At 46.4% G+C, this 15,846-nt stretch overlaps 1 protein-coding gene across 1 annotated transcript in view; it reads left to right on the plus strand.

Annotated features, from left to right (window-relative positions):
• Positions 1–2,874: 2,874 nt before the first annotated feature.
• TSHZ3 (teashirt zinc finger homeobox 3) overlaps positions 2,875–15,846 on the plus strand; it is a 61,677-nt gene continuing 48,705 nt past the window's right edge. The window contains exon 1 of the mRNA XM_082290251.1: positions 2,875–2,922. Within this exon, the coding sequence (XP_082146377.1) occupies positions 2,883–2,922 (40 nt within the window). The 5' untranslated portion in view covers positions 2,875–2,882. The remainder of the gene's footprint in view (positions 2,923–15,846) is intronic.

Below are 15,846 nucleotides of genomic sequence, written 5' to 3' on the forward strand. Positions count from 1 at the left end.
CCTCCATGTTGCGCAGCGCGGGCCGGCTCGGCCAGCAGCACCTAAGCCCGGGGTTCGCCTGTCGCCGGCTCCGCGCTCGATGCGGTCCTGCCGCAGCCATCGCCCCGCGGAGCCGGGAGCGCAGCCGGGCTGAGCGCGGGGCGCGCCCCGGCCCCCGTCCCTGTCCCTGCCCCCGGCCGGCAGCATCCTTCGGGGGGGTGGGGGGCGTGAATTATTTAGGTTTTCTATTTCCTACTTAAAGGGGGAGGAGGGAGAGAGAATGAAACGAGCTATTAACCGCAGCCGAGCCCTGCTTCCCGAGGCTGTCTAACATTTGTAAATACTTATGCTGCGGCTGGTCCCCTCCTCCCCGGTTAAGTTGTTTAGTATGTTGGTTATTTGTACCGAATCCCGGTCTGTGTAGTGTCTGATGTGTTGTCGTTGCAATGTGCAGCCAGGGTGACACTGATGGATGCGCCAATGGTGAGACGGACAGATGTTAGGGCGGATCTAGCGGCACGCACCGCCGCGGCGGCGAGCCCGCCCGCCCGCCCCGCCGGGGCTGCCCGCCGCCCGGCCCCGTCCTGCCGCACGGCTCACCCACGCTCACACACTCACACACACAGGGCTTTTTGGGGAGGGGGGGGACGTCTCGGTGTCGTCTCTTAAGCAGATCTGATCGCTCCTTCTGTGAGCAGATATTGTAACTGTGAGGAGCAACCAGCGAGTATCAATGAGATGGAACTGAGCGAGTTTGGCAGCAGAAGCGGCAATTGACAACTCACCATTTTCTTGTTTGCAAGAAATGTTTCGTTTTCCCCCAACAGTAGCAATTTCCCGGGGACTTTAGGCGACTGAGATTTTTTTTCATCCTAAAGATCAGCTTAAAAAAAATCAACTCATAATAATAATAATCAAAAAAAAAAAAAAAATTATCCCCAACCTTCTCCACCCGTCATGTAAAGTGTTTGAATTTCCTGCAACTTGAAAGGGAAGCGAGAGCCCGAGAGCGGCACGGCGGCTTTATAGGATGTGAAGACGCAACAACATCTGCACTTAGTCAGGTATTTGGAATTATCCCAAATCTCGAAGAATGGGGGAGAGTGGAGATTTTTTTTGATCTTACCGTAAAAGTGAGCTCAGCCTTTTTTTTTTTTTTTTAATTCCTCCCCGTGAACTTTAAAAAAAAAAAAAAGCTACTGGGTTTTTTTCTTTCCTTCTTTTTTTTTTTTTTTTTTCTTTCTTTCTTTTTTTTTTTTTTTTTTTTTGGGTCGTTGTTGTTGTTCCCTTGTCTCTCTTCCCTGCTCCCGGCGCGGGTCCCGGCGCGGGCGGCGCGGAGCGGGGGCGGGAGCGGCCCGGGCCCCGCGCGCCCACCGCCGCCCCGGCCCTCCCCGCGCCGCGCGGCCCCGCCGCCCAGGGATGCGCAATCAAACCCGCAGCACATCGATCCGCCGGCGCTCGCCGAACTGAGCGCGGTGGCTCGGCAGTGAACTTGGACCGAGAAAAAAAAAAAATTAAAAAAAAAAACAACCAAAAAAACCAACAACAACAAAAAAACCAACTGAGAGAGAGAGAGGGGAAAAAAAAAAAAAAATCAGCCCCCAAAACAGGGAAAGCCAGGGAAAAGTGCTCCTTCCCGAAGAGCCGGGTGCGTGGGGCGCGGGCGCTGCCCGCTCCTCGCCGCTCCGGCCCCGCGGGGCGGGAGCAGCGGCTCCGCTGGCGGGGGCGCCGCCGGTAGCGGCCGCCGGCCGGGGCGGCCCCGACACCGCCCGCCCGCAGGCGCGGAGCGGAGCGCGGCGGCCGCGGCGCCAGCCAGGTGGGAGCCGGCGGGCTGGATGTGCCGGCGGGCGGGCGGCGCGCCGGTGAGTGCGGCCGGGGCGGGCAGCGGTGCGGGGCGCGGCGGGGAGCCGGGGCTGCCGCCGCCGCTGTCACCGCACGGGGCGGCCGGGATGGAGCGGCGGCGCCGGGCCCTCCTCGCCGGGGGGGCGGGGGCGACGGGGACGGGGGGGGGAGGGGGGGTCCCATGCCCCGGCGTGGCGGGAGGCGATGGCTGCGGGGAGCTCCGGCGGGGAACGGGTGCGCGCGGGGGCGGAAAGGGAAGGGCTGCGGCGGGGAGCGGGGAGAGCGGCGCGGAGCCCGGCGGGCTGCCCTGCCTGTCCCTGCCCGGCGAGCCCTCCGCCGCCGCCGCGGGCGGCTCGGGAGACCGGCGCCGGCGGCGGGCGAAGTTGGGTGGCGGAGGGGGCGCGGCGAGGGGGTCGCCCCGCCGCCGCCCCGGGCAGACCCCTGCTCGCCCTTGTGCCCGGTCCGGCGGGCGATGCGCACTGAGTGAAGGCGCGGCCCGGGGCGGGCGGCGGCGGTGCCCCGCTCCCCCTCGGCGGACCAGTTTGAGTGACACCGCGATCATCTCGTTTCCCTTCAAGCTTCGCCTGTTGCCGCCGCCGCCGCTCCAGCGCCGAGCCGGGAGTGGAGAGCGCAGGCTGAGGCTCCGCCGGCTCCGGCCAAGAGATCCCCCGTCTTTATGCCGTGATCTCCCAGCCCGGCCAGGCACCGGGGGCGCAGGGCGGGGTGGGGGGGACTGCGGGCTCTCCCCAGCCCTCCCGCCCGCACACCTCTTCGGGGGGCTTCCCCTCCTCCTTCCTCCGGGGCGATTTGTCAAACTTCCCCCCTCTTCTGCCAGCAGCAGCAGCAGCAGCAGGGCTGTCCTCTCCTCTGTGCCGCCTCCTCCGCCGCCGCCGCCTCCTCCTCCTACTCGGCATCGTGTATGCACAGCAACAAAAAATATATCCCCGACCCAGCCCTCGCGCCGAGGCTGGAGCAGCTCACCGGATCTCTGGGGCTGAGGCAACTCTTCCCACCCCCGCTCCCCGGCTGCCCCCCCCCGCCGGCGCCCGCAGGAGCCCAGCATGCCGAGGAGGAAGCAGCAAGCGCCCCGGCGCGCAGCAGGTACGAGAGCCGCTTCCCTTCCTTCCCTGCCTTCCCTTCCCTTCCCTCCGCGGCCGCTGGCTTCTCCTCTCGCTTCCCTCCGTTCTCTTTCATAACCGGCTCCCGGCGGGCTCGGCCGCCGCTCCGCGCCCCGCTCCTGCCCCGCTGCCCGCCGCTGCCGAGGGCTTTGCCGAGCAACTCCCGGGCTGGAGGCACAGCGCCTGGGTTGGGGGGCTTTGGGGGGATTTTATTTATTTTTTTCTTTGGGGTGGGGGCGCATGAAAGCCCGTTCCCCACTTTTGGTGCCCACTTTGATTTATTCCGAACTCTGCCATCGCCCGGCTCGGTTCTTGGGGTAACCCTGTGCGAGGGGCAGGCGGGTGTGTGCGGGCACACACTGCTCGGGCTCGTATGGTCGGTGTCACTCCCGGGCTGGGGGAAGCAAGGAGGCGAATTTTGGTTACTTCCAGCCTGTACTTTGGCACCTACTTTGCTTCTCTCCCTCGTAGTCTTCGTTCTTCTACATCCCGTTCCCTCACAGGCAAATGGTTTGTGAAAGCCAGGGAAAATACTCTTTTTATTTGATTTTTTTTTTCCTATTAAAAAAGAGAGAGGGTATGTATAAATACATCGCACGCTGTGAATGAAGTGGCAGGGACAAAGTAATTTGGAGGGTCTGCAGTGTTAGTTGAAGATCCAAGCACAGAACTGGTTCCTTTGCCCAACTTTTACGTTTTTCTCTTCTGCCCTTGTACTGAACTGGAGATGTCTCTGCCAGACAGACAGACCCACCTAGTTGATCACTTTCTTTGGTAGCCTCTTCTGTTAATCCTATTGATTTCTTATTTATGAGTCCAGAGGAGAAGCTGCAAAGTAAAGCAAGGGAGAAAAAAAAAAAAAAAAAGAAAAAGGGTCTGTGTATTGTCAAGTGACTGGTGCATGTTTCTGATAGTGCCTTTACAATTTCCACCGGTTTTTTTTTTCCTTTTTAGAAATACTTTTCGAGGCTTTGTGCTGGTGAGGTTTTTTGTTTGTTTGGCTTGTTTTCCTTTTGCCAGAAATGTCAACTCCTGTTAAACTTAAGCAGTATTTTTTGGAAAAGCCAAATTGAAAAGAAAACAGTAAAAGAAAAGCCCCACATAATTTTACAGTAATCCTTAGTTGGGGATATGTGGGCTGGAAAAGGTTTCCTTGGCCTGTTGCCATCCTTGATTTGATGTCTGATTGATCGCCTGTCATCTGGCAGCCTTTGATCTATTCATTCCCGATAAACATCAATAAATCACTTGCCATGGTAACGCCAGACTCGGTGACGTCACACGTGGCCTGTCAACTCTCTGTTAGCGCAACTTGAGGGGCTCCTGGCGAGCGGTGCCACCGGTGGCCCAGGGCTGCCAGGGCCGGGCTGGCACCGGGGGGAGGCACCGGAGAGGCTCTGCTGAGGGACAGCCTTGGGGTGCCGGGGTGCAGCAGCCCCGAGGGGCCGGTGTGGAAGTTTTCCAGAGGCAGCGCGGCTGTGGTTGTGCTCAGGACAGCTTGGAGCAGGTAGTCCTGGAGCCTGGTGTAGGGTTTGTTGGAACACGGGCGTTCAGCAGCGTGGCAGTGCTCCCACACTGCCTGACAACTTCTCTGAGTGGGGTGGTTTGAATTCAGTAAACAGCAAGGGGCTCAGGGAGTGACACAAATTGTAGATAAGGATGTCCATGTTTCCTTTCTTCTACTCTTTGGCATCCACATGTGTTCAGCCAGTACTTTTGTAATAGGGAAACAGTCTTCCCAGCAGTCTTACCCCGCATACAAACAGCTAGAAAGTTTGGAAAGTTTCTCAGTACGGTAGTGATACCATCTAGCAAACAATATCGTAGCCAAGTACTTCATGATCATATTTTGCTTTTCTGGCCTGTGCCGTCAAATAACAATTTTCAAGAAAAATGACAAAGGTGAACGTTTCCTGATACTTGGGAAATTCTATTTTGTAAAGTGAATTTAGTTCTGCAAAATCTAGCTTTTTCATGTGTTTGACACACTCGACTCTGCTGTAAGCTGGGCTCTCCATATGCTGGAAGAAAATGTTTCTGCACTAAACACACATTCTGAGGTACCTTTCTCTCCCTCCACCACTCTCTGTCTCTCCCTCCTTCCTCCAATGAACCATCCATTATATGCGATCTTTCATTTTTAGCAGAAGTGTAATCTCTTTAAACTTTTAGCTTTTTGATAGCCACATTAAACATTTAGTATTGTGTATAATTGCTTCCCACTGAGATGCTGCTTTTATTGGTCACATTGGAAATGTTACTTTTTCTAACAGCAGTAAAAGCAAAGGCTTTTTTTTTTTAACACCTTAAAAAACAGCTAAGAAATAACAGGTTAGTTAAGAAATATTCATTACAAAAACTTGACTGCAGGACTAATAGGAGATGGAAGAATGGTTTTGCTCTATCAAAATGACCCGTCAAAACGACTTTGTTTCATATTTGATTTAATTGTCTCTCTCCTGACAGGCACATTCATCAATAGCTTAATGGTCAATCAGAAGTTGGCAGAGTGAGTGCTTTCATTCTTTCCCATACACTAGCTTTGGCTTTACTTTATCAAAATGCCTCTGCCTAATGGATATGGGGGATGTAGAATGACTGAAGGGCTACTTATTTGACAAGAGTGAAAAAACAAGAACATTTATGCTGTTGATAAGTGCATGAAGATAAATAAGTGAGCTGTATGAGGCGTTTTATTTTAAGACAGAAGAAACTTACTTTTTTTTTCCCCCTTTTTGGCTTGAGAGCTGCGAGTTATAAGGTTCATGACTGCTTTTGTGGCATACTGAGAGTGATGACAAATTGATTGCTTGGTACTGAGAGAGAAAAAAGGTGGTGGTGGGGGGAGAATTAAAGATGTCTGCTGATTGGTAACTCAGGAAATCCAGTCCCCAGCAACCTTGAGAATACTCGAGAATTTTTTTTCTCCAAACTGAAAGGTCCGCTCAGCCATAAAAAAAGAAAAGTTGTTTTGCCAGCTTCATTAGTGTTCACCTAATTAGCTGTAAACCTGATGGATTCCTGACAGCTTTAATGATTGGAGATGACAAGCTCCACGCAGTGTCATCCAGCAGAATTAGGTTTGCAGCTAGTTTGATGTAATCAAGTTGATATTACACAGTCCTGGTTGCCTTTAGTTGTGCATTAACTCAATTTTCTGCTGCAGGTGACAAATGGGCTTTGGTACCTGGATAATCATGTCATAGGAATTAGGGCCCTTTTAATGGTCTGGAGTAGAATAACAACAACAAAGAACTCTCAGCAGCACAGAGCTCGCAGACATAACAGACAGGTGCACAAATTCTTTATGTCTAGCCCAAGTGTTAACACCACACTGTGGAAGACTAAAGCTGTCTCTGAGAATCAAGAATCTGTAAAAATGATAATTTCACTTTGTTTGCTTTGAGACTCAGGTGAATATTGTAGATAAATTTGGGAAGAAGAGTCAGGGATTGCAATTTTATTCCTCACCTGTTAAAGCAAGATGATAGTCAGAATCGCTGCTCCAAAGACTTGTGTCATGTAAGTCAGGAGGAAGAAGGTATTTACCAGTTAGACGCTACTGTCTGGGGAAGCTAAGATAGTGTATTAATAGAGGCCAGTCTTGTTCCTGCAAACAGTAATTATATATCCTTAAATTATAACTTTGACTTGCAGATTTTTTAGAAACCTATTTAAAAGATCAAGAGAATGTACTTGCTACTGACAGAAATGACTTAATGCATATTTTGTATACATACCTTCTGAGGAGGGATTGGGAACTAGTGGTTTGCTGGAATCACATTTAGTTTACTTATTTATTTATTTAAATACTTAATAGAACAGTAAGACCCAGACAACTGCACCGAGTTTTCAAGCCTCTGGGAAAAACAAACAAACAAACAAACCTGGGCCTATGTTTTTGGGGTTTTTTTTCATATAGTATGTTTTAAACCCTAGAGATTGCTGCACACTTTAGGCTCTTCCCAACTTCTGTGCTTACATTCAGAAGGTGCACCTGGTCAGTGTGAGCACTGAAATACACGGAATTGATGTTTCAGAGGTGCGGAGCACTTCCACTTTCCAGGGACTTGAGTGCTCGTGCCAGCCCTCAGCCCCTCCAGCATGGGGCTGGGGGTGCACCACAGCAAACAGATGCAAGATGGCACACAGGTTGTGCCGCCAGATTTGCAGGCAGCTCTGACTCCGGCAACTCGAATGCTTGCTTTAATTTATGGCAATTGCTTGCAACTACATACATACCCCAAAAGTAAATGTAGCGATAAAGTAGGCTACCTATAAAGGTACTTGCAGTGTCAGCCCTTAGTATGTTATTTGCCTCCAAACCTGCCACATATTTCTCTGTTGGGCAGAGATTCTTCCTAGCAGCAAGCTGACAAAATGATTAGTTATGGCTGTCCTCTGCTTTTTTTTTTTTTTTTCCCCAGCAAAGTGTGAAGGAACAATGCAAAAAAAAAAAAAAAAAAAAGGAAAAGGGGCATAAATATAAAAAGGCTTGATAGATTCCCCTGAATATCCGCCTGGAAAACAGAATTTTCCAGAATCAGCTGCCATTTCTCCCATTAGCTTGACAGCTGTCAATTAGGGCTTCAGTGCTCTCCTGGGCCACAGTTTATTGCGTGCGGTTGATGTTGTCATTTTGTTCTCGGTTTTGCCTTGAGCACTATCATGAGCAGGAGTGAAATAGTCAATAACTGATGTATCAGCAGTTATTTCTTAAATTGGCTTACAAGTCTGCATTTTTCCTCTTTTTACTAAAGATTGTTTTGTAAAGTGATTAGAATGAATTGTGACTGCTGCAGGGTTATGGGAAATGCAGTGAAGCTAGGGTGAGTTAGCAGGATTAGAGTGGGTCCTTTTTGTCAGCCCTGCTTCCAGGATTAGTGGAAACTGTATAGAAAAGATCACCTTCAGGGTGAAGTGTGGGGTACATTTTTAAGCGTGCTATGTGCACGCTTATGCAGAAACATATGGTGGTACAGAGTGAATGAAAAGAAATCATTTGCCAGGACGTAAAGTAACCTATGTGTTATCTTTCTAGGCAAACCTTGGCACTGCTGGTTTTACGGTGTAGTAATCCATATTTTAATCCCATGTCGTGACTGTTTCCTAGAGAATCCAAACACAGATTGTCAGATTTTAACACAGCCCTGTATTCAAGGTGCTGCTAGTGGATCAGGTATTAAGATGCCTGAAGTGTTGCATTGTCAAGTAGGAGTGTATGTGTGTGTATGGTTATGATACAACACCAAAAATAACAGAGTTGCTGAGCAGTCGTGTGTTATCTTATCTATGAAATACTTCAGCATCATTTACTAAACAATCTACCTCAGGTGTTTTAGTCTGATATTTTTTTTTTCTTCTCTCTGTGTTTGCTAATTTTTTTCCAATTTAGTTACGCCCAAATTGTGGTTTATCAGCCTTAAGTTAAAAATGAAAGGTGAATACAATATATTGTATTTGGTAACAATGATATGGACTGGTACATCCAGACAGATAATATGCAGTTGTAATTAGAGTGAATAGACAGGCATTCATTTTCAAATTCTTTGACACATGCATAAAATAGTCATATAATAAGATAAGATGACAATTTTATGTTAGGTTGATAAAGTGTCCCGATACATGCATTTAAATGTCTGTAAGCCTTTTTTTATCCAGACAGATTAATTCTAGTTTCCAGCATTTGCAGTTAGACATTAAATTAATTTTAAAAATCCCACTAAACAATGGATGCATTGCTTTTTTGTGTGTGTATGTGTCATAACCTAAAGCAGGAGGATTGAAAAAAATTTGTGCAATTGATTTTTCTTGATTTCAACATTAAAAAAAAATAAAGCATGAAAATTGGCTCAAAGGTTTTAAGGCATAGTCCATGAGAGATTGTATTGTAGTTTTCTTAAGTACAATAATGCAGAATAGAACATTGTCAGAGCTTGAAATTGTTTGTTACCATTTTCATAAAAAGAACTGAAAGAGTTGAAATAAGTAGGGCTTAATTTCAGAGACTGCGAGATTCATCCTACTGCATTTGCCTGATTTTGCGCCTGAAAGATATTTTGGTCATCTCAGCAGAGAGCCAATCTGCAGAATTTAAACACTTCTCATTGCAGGCATCAACTTTAAGATATTTCTCAGAAAATGTTCAAAGGGTTTTTTTCCCCTGGGGGCAGAGGGAGAGTGGGGAAAGAGTTACCAGAGGATCATAAAATATCTGAAAGCTCTTTGCCAATGCCATTACCTGGCATCTTCGGGCAGTAAAGGGGCAACTCTTCAAGAATAATCTAAGTTCGTATTTTAGACTTAATTATAAATTATTAATTAACTCTGTCAGGACACATGTTATTAATTATGACTCTCTTTTCTTCATTCGGAGCAGCTGTTGGGAATCACGTAAGTTGACTGTGGTTGTTGGTGTGGGAGTTTGCCAGTGAGGAGCCTCCATGGCCAGCCTGCCTCACCTCCAGCTCCCATCCCCTTCCACCCGGGCGCGGCTGTTGGGCAGCTCAGCCTGGCGGCGCTGCCAATTAATGCAAGTTCTGGGGCAGCCCAGTGTGCTCACAATTAGTGAGCATTGTCACGGGGCTGGGTTTTAGGTCCTGTCCATAAATAATTCCCGTTTCAGCAAGCCTGTGTGGTGGTGGGGAGGTGGGAAGGGCGGCGGCCAAGCCTTGGCGAGGGGGAAGCCAGGCAGTTTCCGTGCCCTTCCGCCAAACTCCCGCCAAACTTCGCGCACTGGCACAGAGCAGAGGGCTGCTTTACTATTCGTTTGGAATGATCCAAATTCATTTACTTTTGATATTTCCATCATCAAATTGAGCCCTCTGTTTCACTTTCTTATGTGTTCTTTGCGGAATGCATGTTGCATAAAATAGGCAATTTTTAATGAACAATTTAATGTAAATGGGTTCTGAATTTAAATTAATATTAATGAAGCTTTGAGTGAATTTATTTTGCATACGTAAAGGCTTGTAACTCTTTCACTCATACACTCTTGTCTTTATGTACTAACACATTGGTTAGGTGAATTGGCTAGTTTCCATATTTTGTGATTAAAAACTCTAATGGATTTTACATGGATATTTGTGCTGGCGCAGCTTTGCGCAGGTTACTATCACTAGTAAAAATGTACCTGCTTTGATATTCAGATTTTTGTAGTTAACATTTCGCTGTTACCCCACCGTTTCTTCCTACTTTGGTTTCACCTTCATGCTTAAAGAAAAAAATACTCCAACAATAGTCACCACAGTCAAGATGTTTTCTTTCTTTGGCTTACCTCTAATGCATTATGTATTTAGAAATGATGGGATGTTCTATAATTAATTCTGTTAGATGTAATTGCTATAATCACTTTGATGCTACACATAATAAAAGTAATATGGTAAGCATACGAAAAAATATAAACACCTTATTGTAACACTTTTTGCAAAATTCTTTAAAAAATCTTGTTTAGAGCGGAACTTCCACTTCCGTATTTTGTCAGAGCTAAGCTTTTTTTTTAAAGCACATTACTTTAGTAAATGAATTAATTTTAGATATTGAAAAGATTTTGACAGGCAGGTTGTCTTGTATGTGCGCACAGATATCCCTGGCTCTGTGCGCTATTAAAGATGTAGCTCATTAAGAAGCTAGTCTTCAGAGTGGCTATAAGTGAGACATAAACATCACTGTATATCCCATGAAATCAGAGACAAACATGTACATTATATCAAAACCCAGGACACAGGAAATAACACAGGAATGGAATTGTACATTGGAAAGCTTCTTTGTAGCGCAAAATTATGGGAAATATAAAATGTATGAAGGGTAGCATGTAACTAGAGAGGGAGTTTTTCAGGCATGGTCCCAAGTGGGAAAAAGACTACAGAAGGTGATTTCCCTTCTCCTGCTTTTTTCTTTTTTTCTTTTCTTTTTTTTTTTTTAAACAAGTAGCTTTGCGTTATTGTTTGCAAACACAGTTTTTGGTAGAGAGGAAATGAAAAAAATATGTGCTATGGGTTAAGCTGTGTAGCTGATATCCTTGATTCTGTAACAAAAAATGTTAATATGGCCATAGTTCTTAATTAGTTGCACACCATACTTAATGCTGCAAAGGTCACTAGGTTTTATGGTCCAGCTTCGCCTATGAATTTGTATGTTTCCCCCCAAATTTATATTTCTCTCTCACTTATTTTCTAAGCAATTGAGTGTGCAAATTGTGGTTAAAATGCAAACTAGAAACAGGATTAGAAAAATACATTTAGCATGGACAAAGAAGAGGGTTTTATTTTTTTTTTCACATTTTTTTTTTTCCTGGTGTTATTTTCAAATAATGCACAGCCTTTGCATGGCGAGCAGCAGTATTGCATTTAACTTCTGTAAGCTGAACAAACAAACCCTGACCAAGCTCTCGCTGGATTGTTCTGGGGAAGAACAGAACAGGGTGCTGTTCCTGAGTGTCTCTGGGACTGGGCTGGCTGCCGGCAGCCCTTTCCCTGCTAGGTCAAGCCTGTTGCTGGAGGGCCAGATCGCAGCAGGGGCCTCCAGGAGGCTTGGCGAGGCTGCTCCAGACTGGCAGCCATCAGTCATCCATCTGTGACACAGAGTCTGTTTTTGATGGCAGGGATGATAAAAGGCCTGGGAACTGTATAGGCCCTTGTAATCAGGGCCAGTGCTGACATCCTTCTCAACTTTGACAGCTTCTTCCTTTTCTCTCTTCACCGCCAAGACTGTCTCAACTGGATTTTTTTTTTCCTCTCTCTTGTTTCATGTACTTGATCAGTCTCAGATGCTGGGAATTATTTTTTTCTGGAGGGAGGGGGAGTGTTTCTTTTGGTTTGTGGGTTGGGCAGGTGTGAGAGGAAGTCTGTTTTTTTTTTTTTTTTTTTTTTGTACTGTAGGCCTGTTGCTAATTAATGTTCCTCCATAAGATTCTGTCGGAGTTGAGTAATGTTTTTGATCTTTATGCCTGATAACTGCATACTTAATGAGATTTCAAAGCTGTGAGTGCAGCTCCCTACAATTATTGACAGATGCCTTTTCTTTGCCATTGGGTTCAGCTTCATAAATCCTCCTGCAGTAATGAGGTTCAGAAGTGCCACCCTGCCAGTGAGCTAATGAAAGAGGGGGGGAGGGAGGGAACAGCTCATGCCTGCCTGACACATTTTTTTCCTTTAAAATTTACTATGCAGATGTCAAGCTGTGGGACGATTACTTCAAACATGCTAATTTTTATCTTGCTTTTGTGTCAAGCCTGCATGCCATTTTTCCCCCCCAATAATAAATAAAAATAGAAACCTCAACCTATTTAAATTTTATCATGGATCATAACTATTGAAGACTTTGATATATGTGTGTTCTTTTGCAGTTTCCAGTCAGTGGAGCAGTTTTTTGAAATCCGAAGGGCAGAGAGAGGATAAAAAAAAAAAAAGAAAAACAAGGGGGGGGGAAAAAAAAAGGCAGCAAGCTGCCTCGGCCGCACGTCGGCCTGCCCTAACCGTGCACTTGAAACATCGGAGATTTCATTTTAGAGTTCTGAAACTAAATCCTGGTGGAGAATAGCCGCACCATGCCAAACAGTCGATTTCCTTTTCAGCAGAGCCATACATCACTGACCCACCCTTCCCTCCCGACAGAATGACATGTGTCATTTATCACCGGGCCCTGCCAGAGCGCGGGGGGGCGCGGGGCAGCTCCCGCTCTGGCGCTGCTGGATGTGCTGCGGCCGGCCGGGGACGGGGCGCGGGGACCAGAGCGCCCGGCTGTGCTGGGGGCACTGCCACACTCACTGAGGAGGTTATGTGCTTTCATATTATCTGCTAAGTCGCCTTGTTCAGCCCCCTGAAGGTTTTCCCCTCCTGTTTTCTTTTCTTTCTGTCTCTTTCTATTTCTTTCCCCCCCCCCCCTTTTTTTTTTAAGTTTGGCAGTTGGGACAAACTGGCTGACACGTATCATTCAAGCAGCACCAGCTTGCTGGGGGTTGTGTAAATGAATCTGGGAGCTCTTGGTTTCACATGATTCAAACGTGCATTATTGAAGATGGATGTTCCTTAAAAAAAGATTGATGATGGATATCAGGCTTATAGTGCCATTTATCATTTTGAATATTATTTAGACTTGCCGTGTAAAGCTGTAACTTGAGAGTTGGATGAGCTGGGACAGAATGGAGGCCTCGGCGTGCACGTTGTGATTGATGGCTTTGCTTTCTCATTGTTTGTTACCAGATACTCGCCGGTCATTACAGGAGTCCCTTACAATTGTTTTAGAGGCTGGATTTCCGTGTGTGTACGTGTGTGTGTTTGTACAACAGGGAGAGGGACGGGCAGAGGCAGAGTTAAGTTTTTAGTGGGAGCATTTCAATAATTGTAAAGAATGTAGACAAAGCCGTGGCCCGTGCAAGGATACAGGCAGCCTTTTGCATGAGCACAGAGACTTGCCATGTGTAACACTAAAATATAAGCAGCACTGTAGCTGATCCAGTGTAACATTGCCAGGCATTGCCACTTCCAGTATAAAAATGGCTTATGAACACACTCCAGCTTCCTTTTGCTAACAGGATGCCTTTTTTTTTTTTTTTTTCTGGATCCCAAATAATGGCAGAGAAAAGAAAGTTCTAGGACATAATTATTTCAGCATTCAGATATTTCTTTTCTGCCCATGCTCTTCATCCAGGACTGTGAATCTTTGAGTCTTGGTGTTTGCTCCCAAGTGTCCAGGGTGCTCCTGGAGGGTGGATGGGCTGGCTGTGTAAGTAGTGAGGGCAATCCCTTCCCTCTTTGAAGCACTTTTGCTGGAACCAGGACACCCCCACCTGCTGGAAGAATTAAGGAAACAGCTTTTTATAGGCAATTAGATCTTTCCTTGGAAGTGCAGGCAGGGACTTTCAGGAGGTAGACATTCCAACAATGGAGCAGCCTCAGCAGTAGGCAGTGCCAGAACTTAAGGTGTTGGGGTGTTTGTGCACAAGCATCTTCAGGCAAGAGTGATACCCAGCCTGGTTAAACTTGTTCCGAGCTGACAAACTATTGACTGTTCCTTGCCTGGCACATCCTATAAAAATCAAATGATTTACAGGAATGGTAGGTAAAATGAGACAACAGTTATGTCGTTGGATCAGTCTTGAATTTGCACAGGTAGATGGAATTTTTGAAACACTGCCTGTCACATCAACTTTTTCTTTGATTGCAGGATGTCCTCCTAGCAAAAGGGAATGACAGCAACATTTAATAAACATTTAGGTTAAAACATGTTTTTTAAAGCCAGCAGGGACCTTATATGAGTTTTATAGAAATGAGTTTTTCAGTTCCATTTACTTTTGGTACACTCAGTTGTCAAAAGTAAGGAGAATTCACGTTTATACCCTTCATTCAAGTCCAACACCATGAAAAAACTCTGCAAAAACATAATATTTTCTATAAAGCCTTCAACAGTATAGGATAAAACTTTGCTGTCCTACTCCTGCACTTGTGTAACACAGTAGGTAATTGAAGTACAAGTGCCAATTTGCTGTAACAATTGTAAACACACCTTGATACAAATGGCATCATTGCATTCTTACTGATTAGAAAACTTTGCTATTAATAGACACAAAGTCCATTTCAGGTGTAATTGGTAAGGAGCTGAGTGCACTCATGGGAAGAAACCTTGTTTTGTTTTTTTGTTCGCTTTTATTCTTATCCCTTTTTTCAGTTTTATAGCTGGAGACATGATTTATTGCAGCCATCCATCTTTGGGGCTCATCCATCACATCCTGGTTGCTAGGCAATCATGGCAGCAGCTGTTTGCTTTGAATCAGACAGAAAAGTTGTCAATCATCAAAGGCAGGTGAATAGCATTAGAAACACGCTATTGTCAGACGGAATAATTAATCAAAGAGAGAAAAGATAATTAAAAAGATATGACCCTTGCAAGTACTTGCTCTGGGTTGCCTGGAAAAAAGAAAAACTGCCTGGTCTTTTCTAGACACTTAAGCAGCTGAGGGCTGATAAAATATGCACTCTGCAGTGCATAGTTTTTAATTAATTGAAAAAGGTTCAACATTCAAAGACGATGCTGGAGAAAAGTCTGATTATGAGCATAAGTAATATTTATTGTTTGCATGAAAGGCTTGACATGGAGTTCTAACTTTCTGTCACAAATCTCCTGCATGCTTGCACTAAGCCTCTTTCAGCTTCACTATCTTCCCTGGCAGTTACTGGAGTGTGTGGTTAGTCTGTCCAAGTGAGGGTCCTACGGCTTTCATCCAGGCTTTTCATCCTGGGCCACCTTTCCAGGGCATTGTCTCCTTGGCTATCCCCTGCAGCACTACAGGAGTGCACTAGCTCTGCCATCAGCAAGGCAGGCAAAGCTCGGCCAGGCTCCAGCACTGCCCTTCCTTCAGTAAAGGTGTCCAGGCAGTACGTGTCTCATTTCCAATCAGCCTGAGGAATAACAGGCTCGTGTGAGCCCATTTCTGAACTCTGTTTTTCCAGCAATCCTGTTACTTGTAGCTGGAATGATGAAAAGGCCGCTCCAAAGCCCAGTTTCCAACTCCTCCGAGTTTGGGTACCCTGGCAGTGGGTGCAGCAGAGCACACCCAGCACAAATGTACACAGGAATGCACTTCTGGGTAGTGCAGTGCTGACCAGTGTTTGTAAAACAGCTGGGCAGAGCTTGTATTGCTGCCAGCAGAACAGGGGTGAGTGCTAGTGCTGCCCCAAAAGCTGCATCTGAGGCTGTAATGTGGCACAGCATTTTTGTGAGAATGCAATGTCTCATGATTGACTGCTGGGCAAAGTGCTCATGTAGCCCAAAAAACCCCAGCTTTGGTGTTTGCTCGTGCTTAGAAGGTGTCTGTGGATAGAATGATCGCAGGAGAACACAGGTATGATGATTGCATTAGTAGTGTTTCTTCTTTAAAAAAGTATTTTTTAAGTAGTGATGCAGTGGT

The sequence above is a fragment of the Coloeus monedula genome (assembly GCF_965178545.1).
Source record: "Coloeus monedula genome assembly, chromosome: 13".
NCBI lineage: Eukaryota > Metazoa > Chordata > Aves > Passeriformes > Corvidae > Coloeus > Coloeus monedula.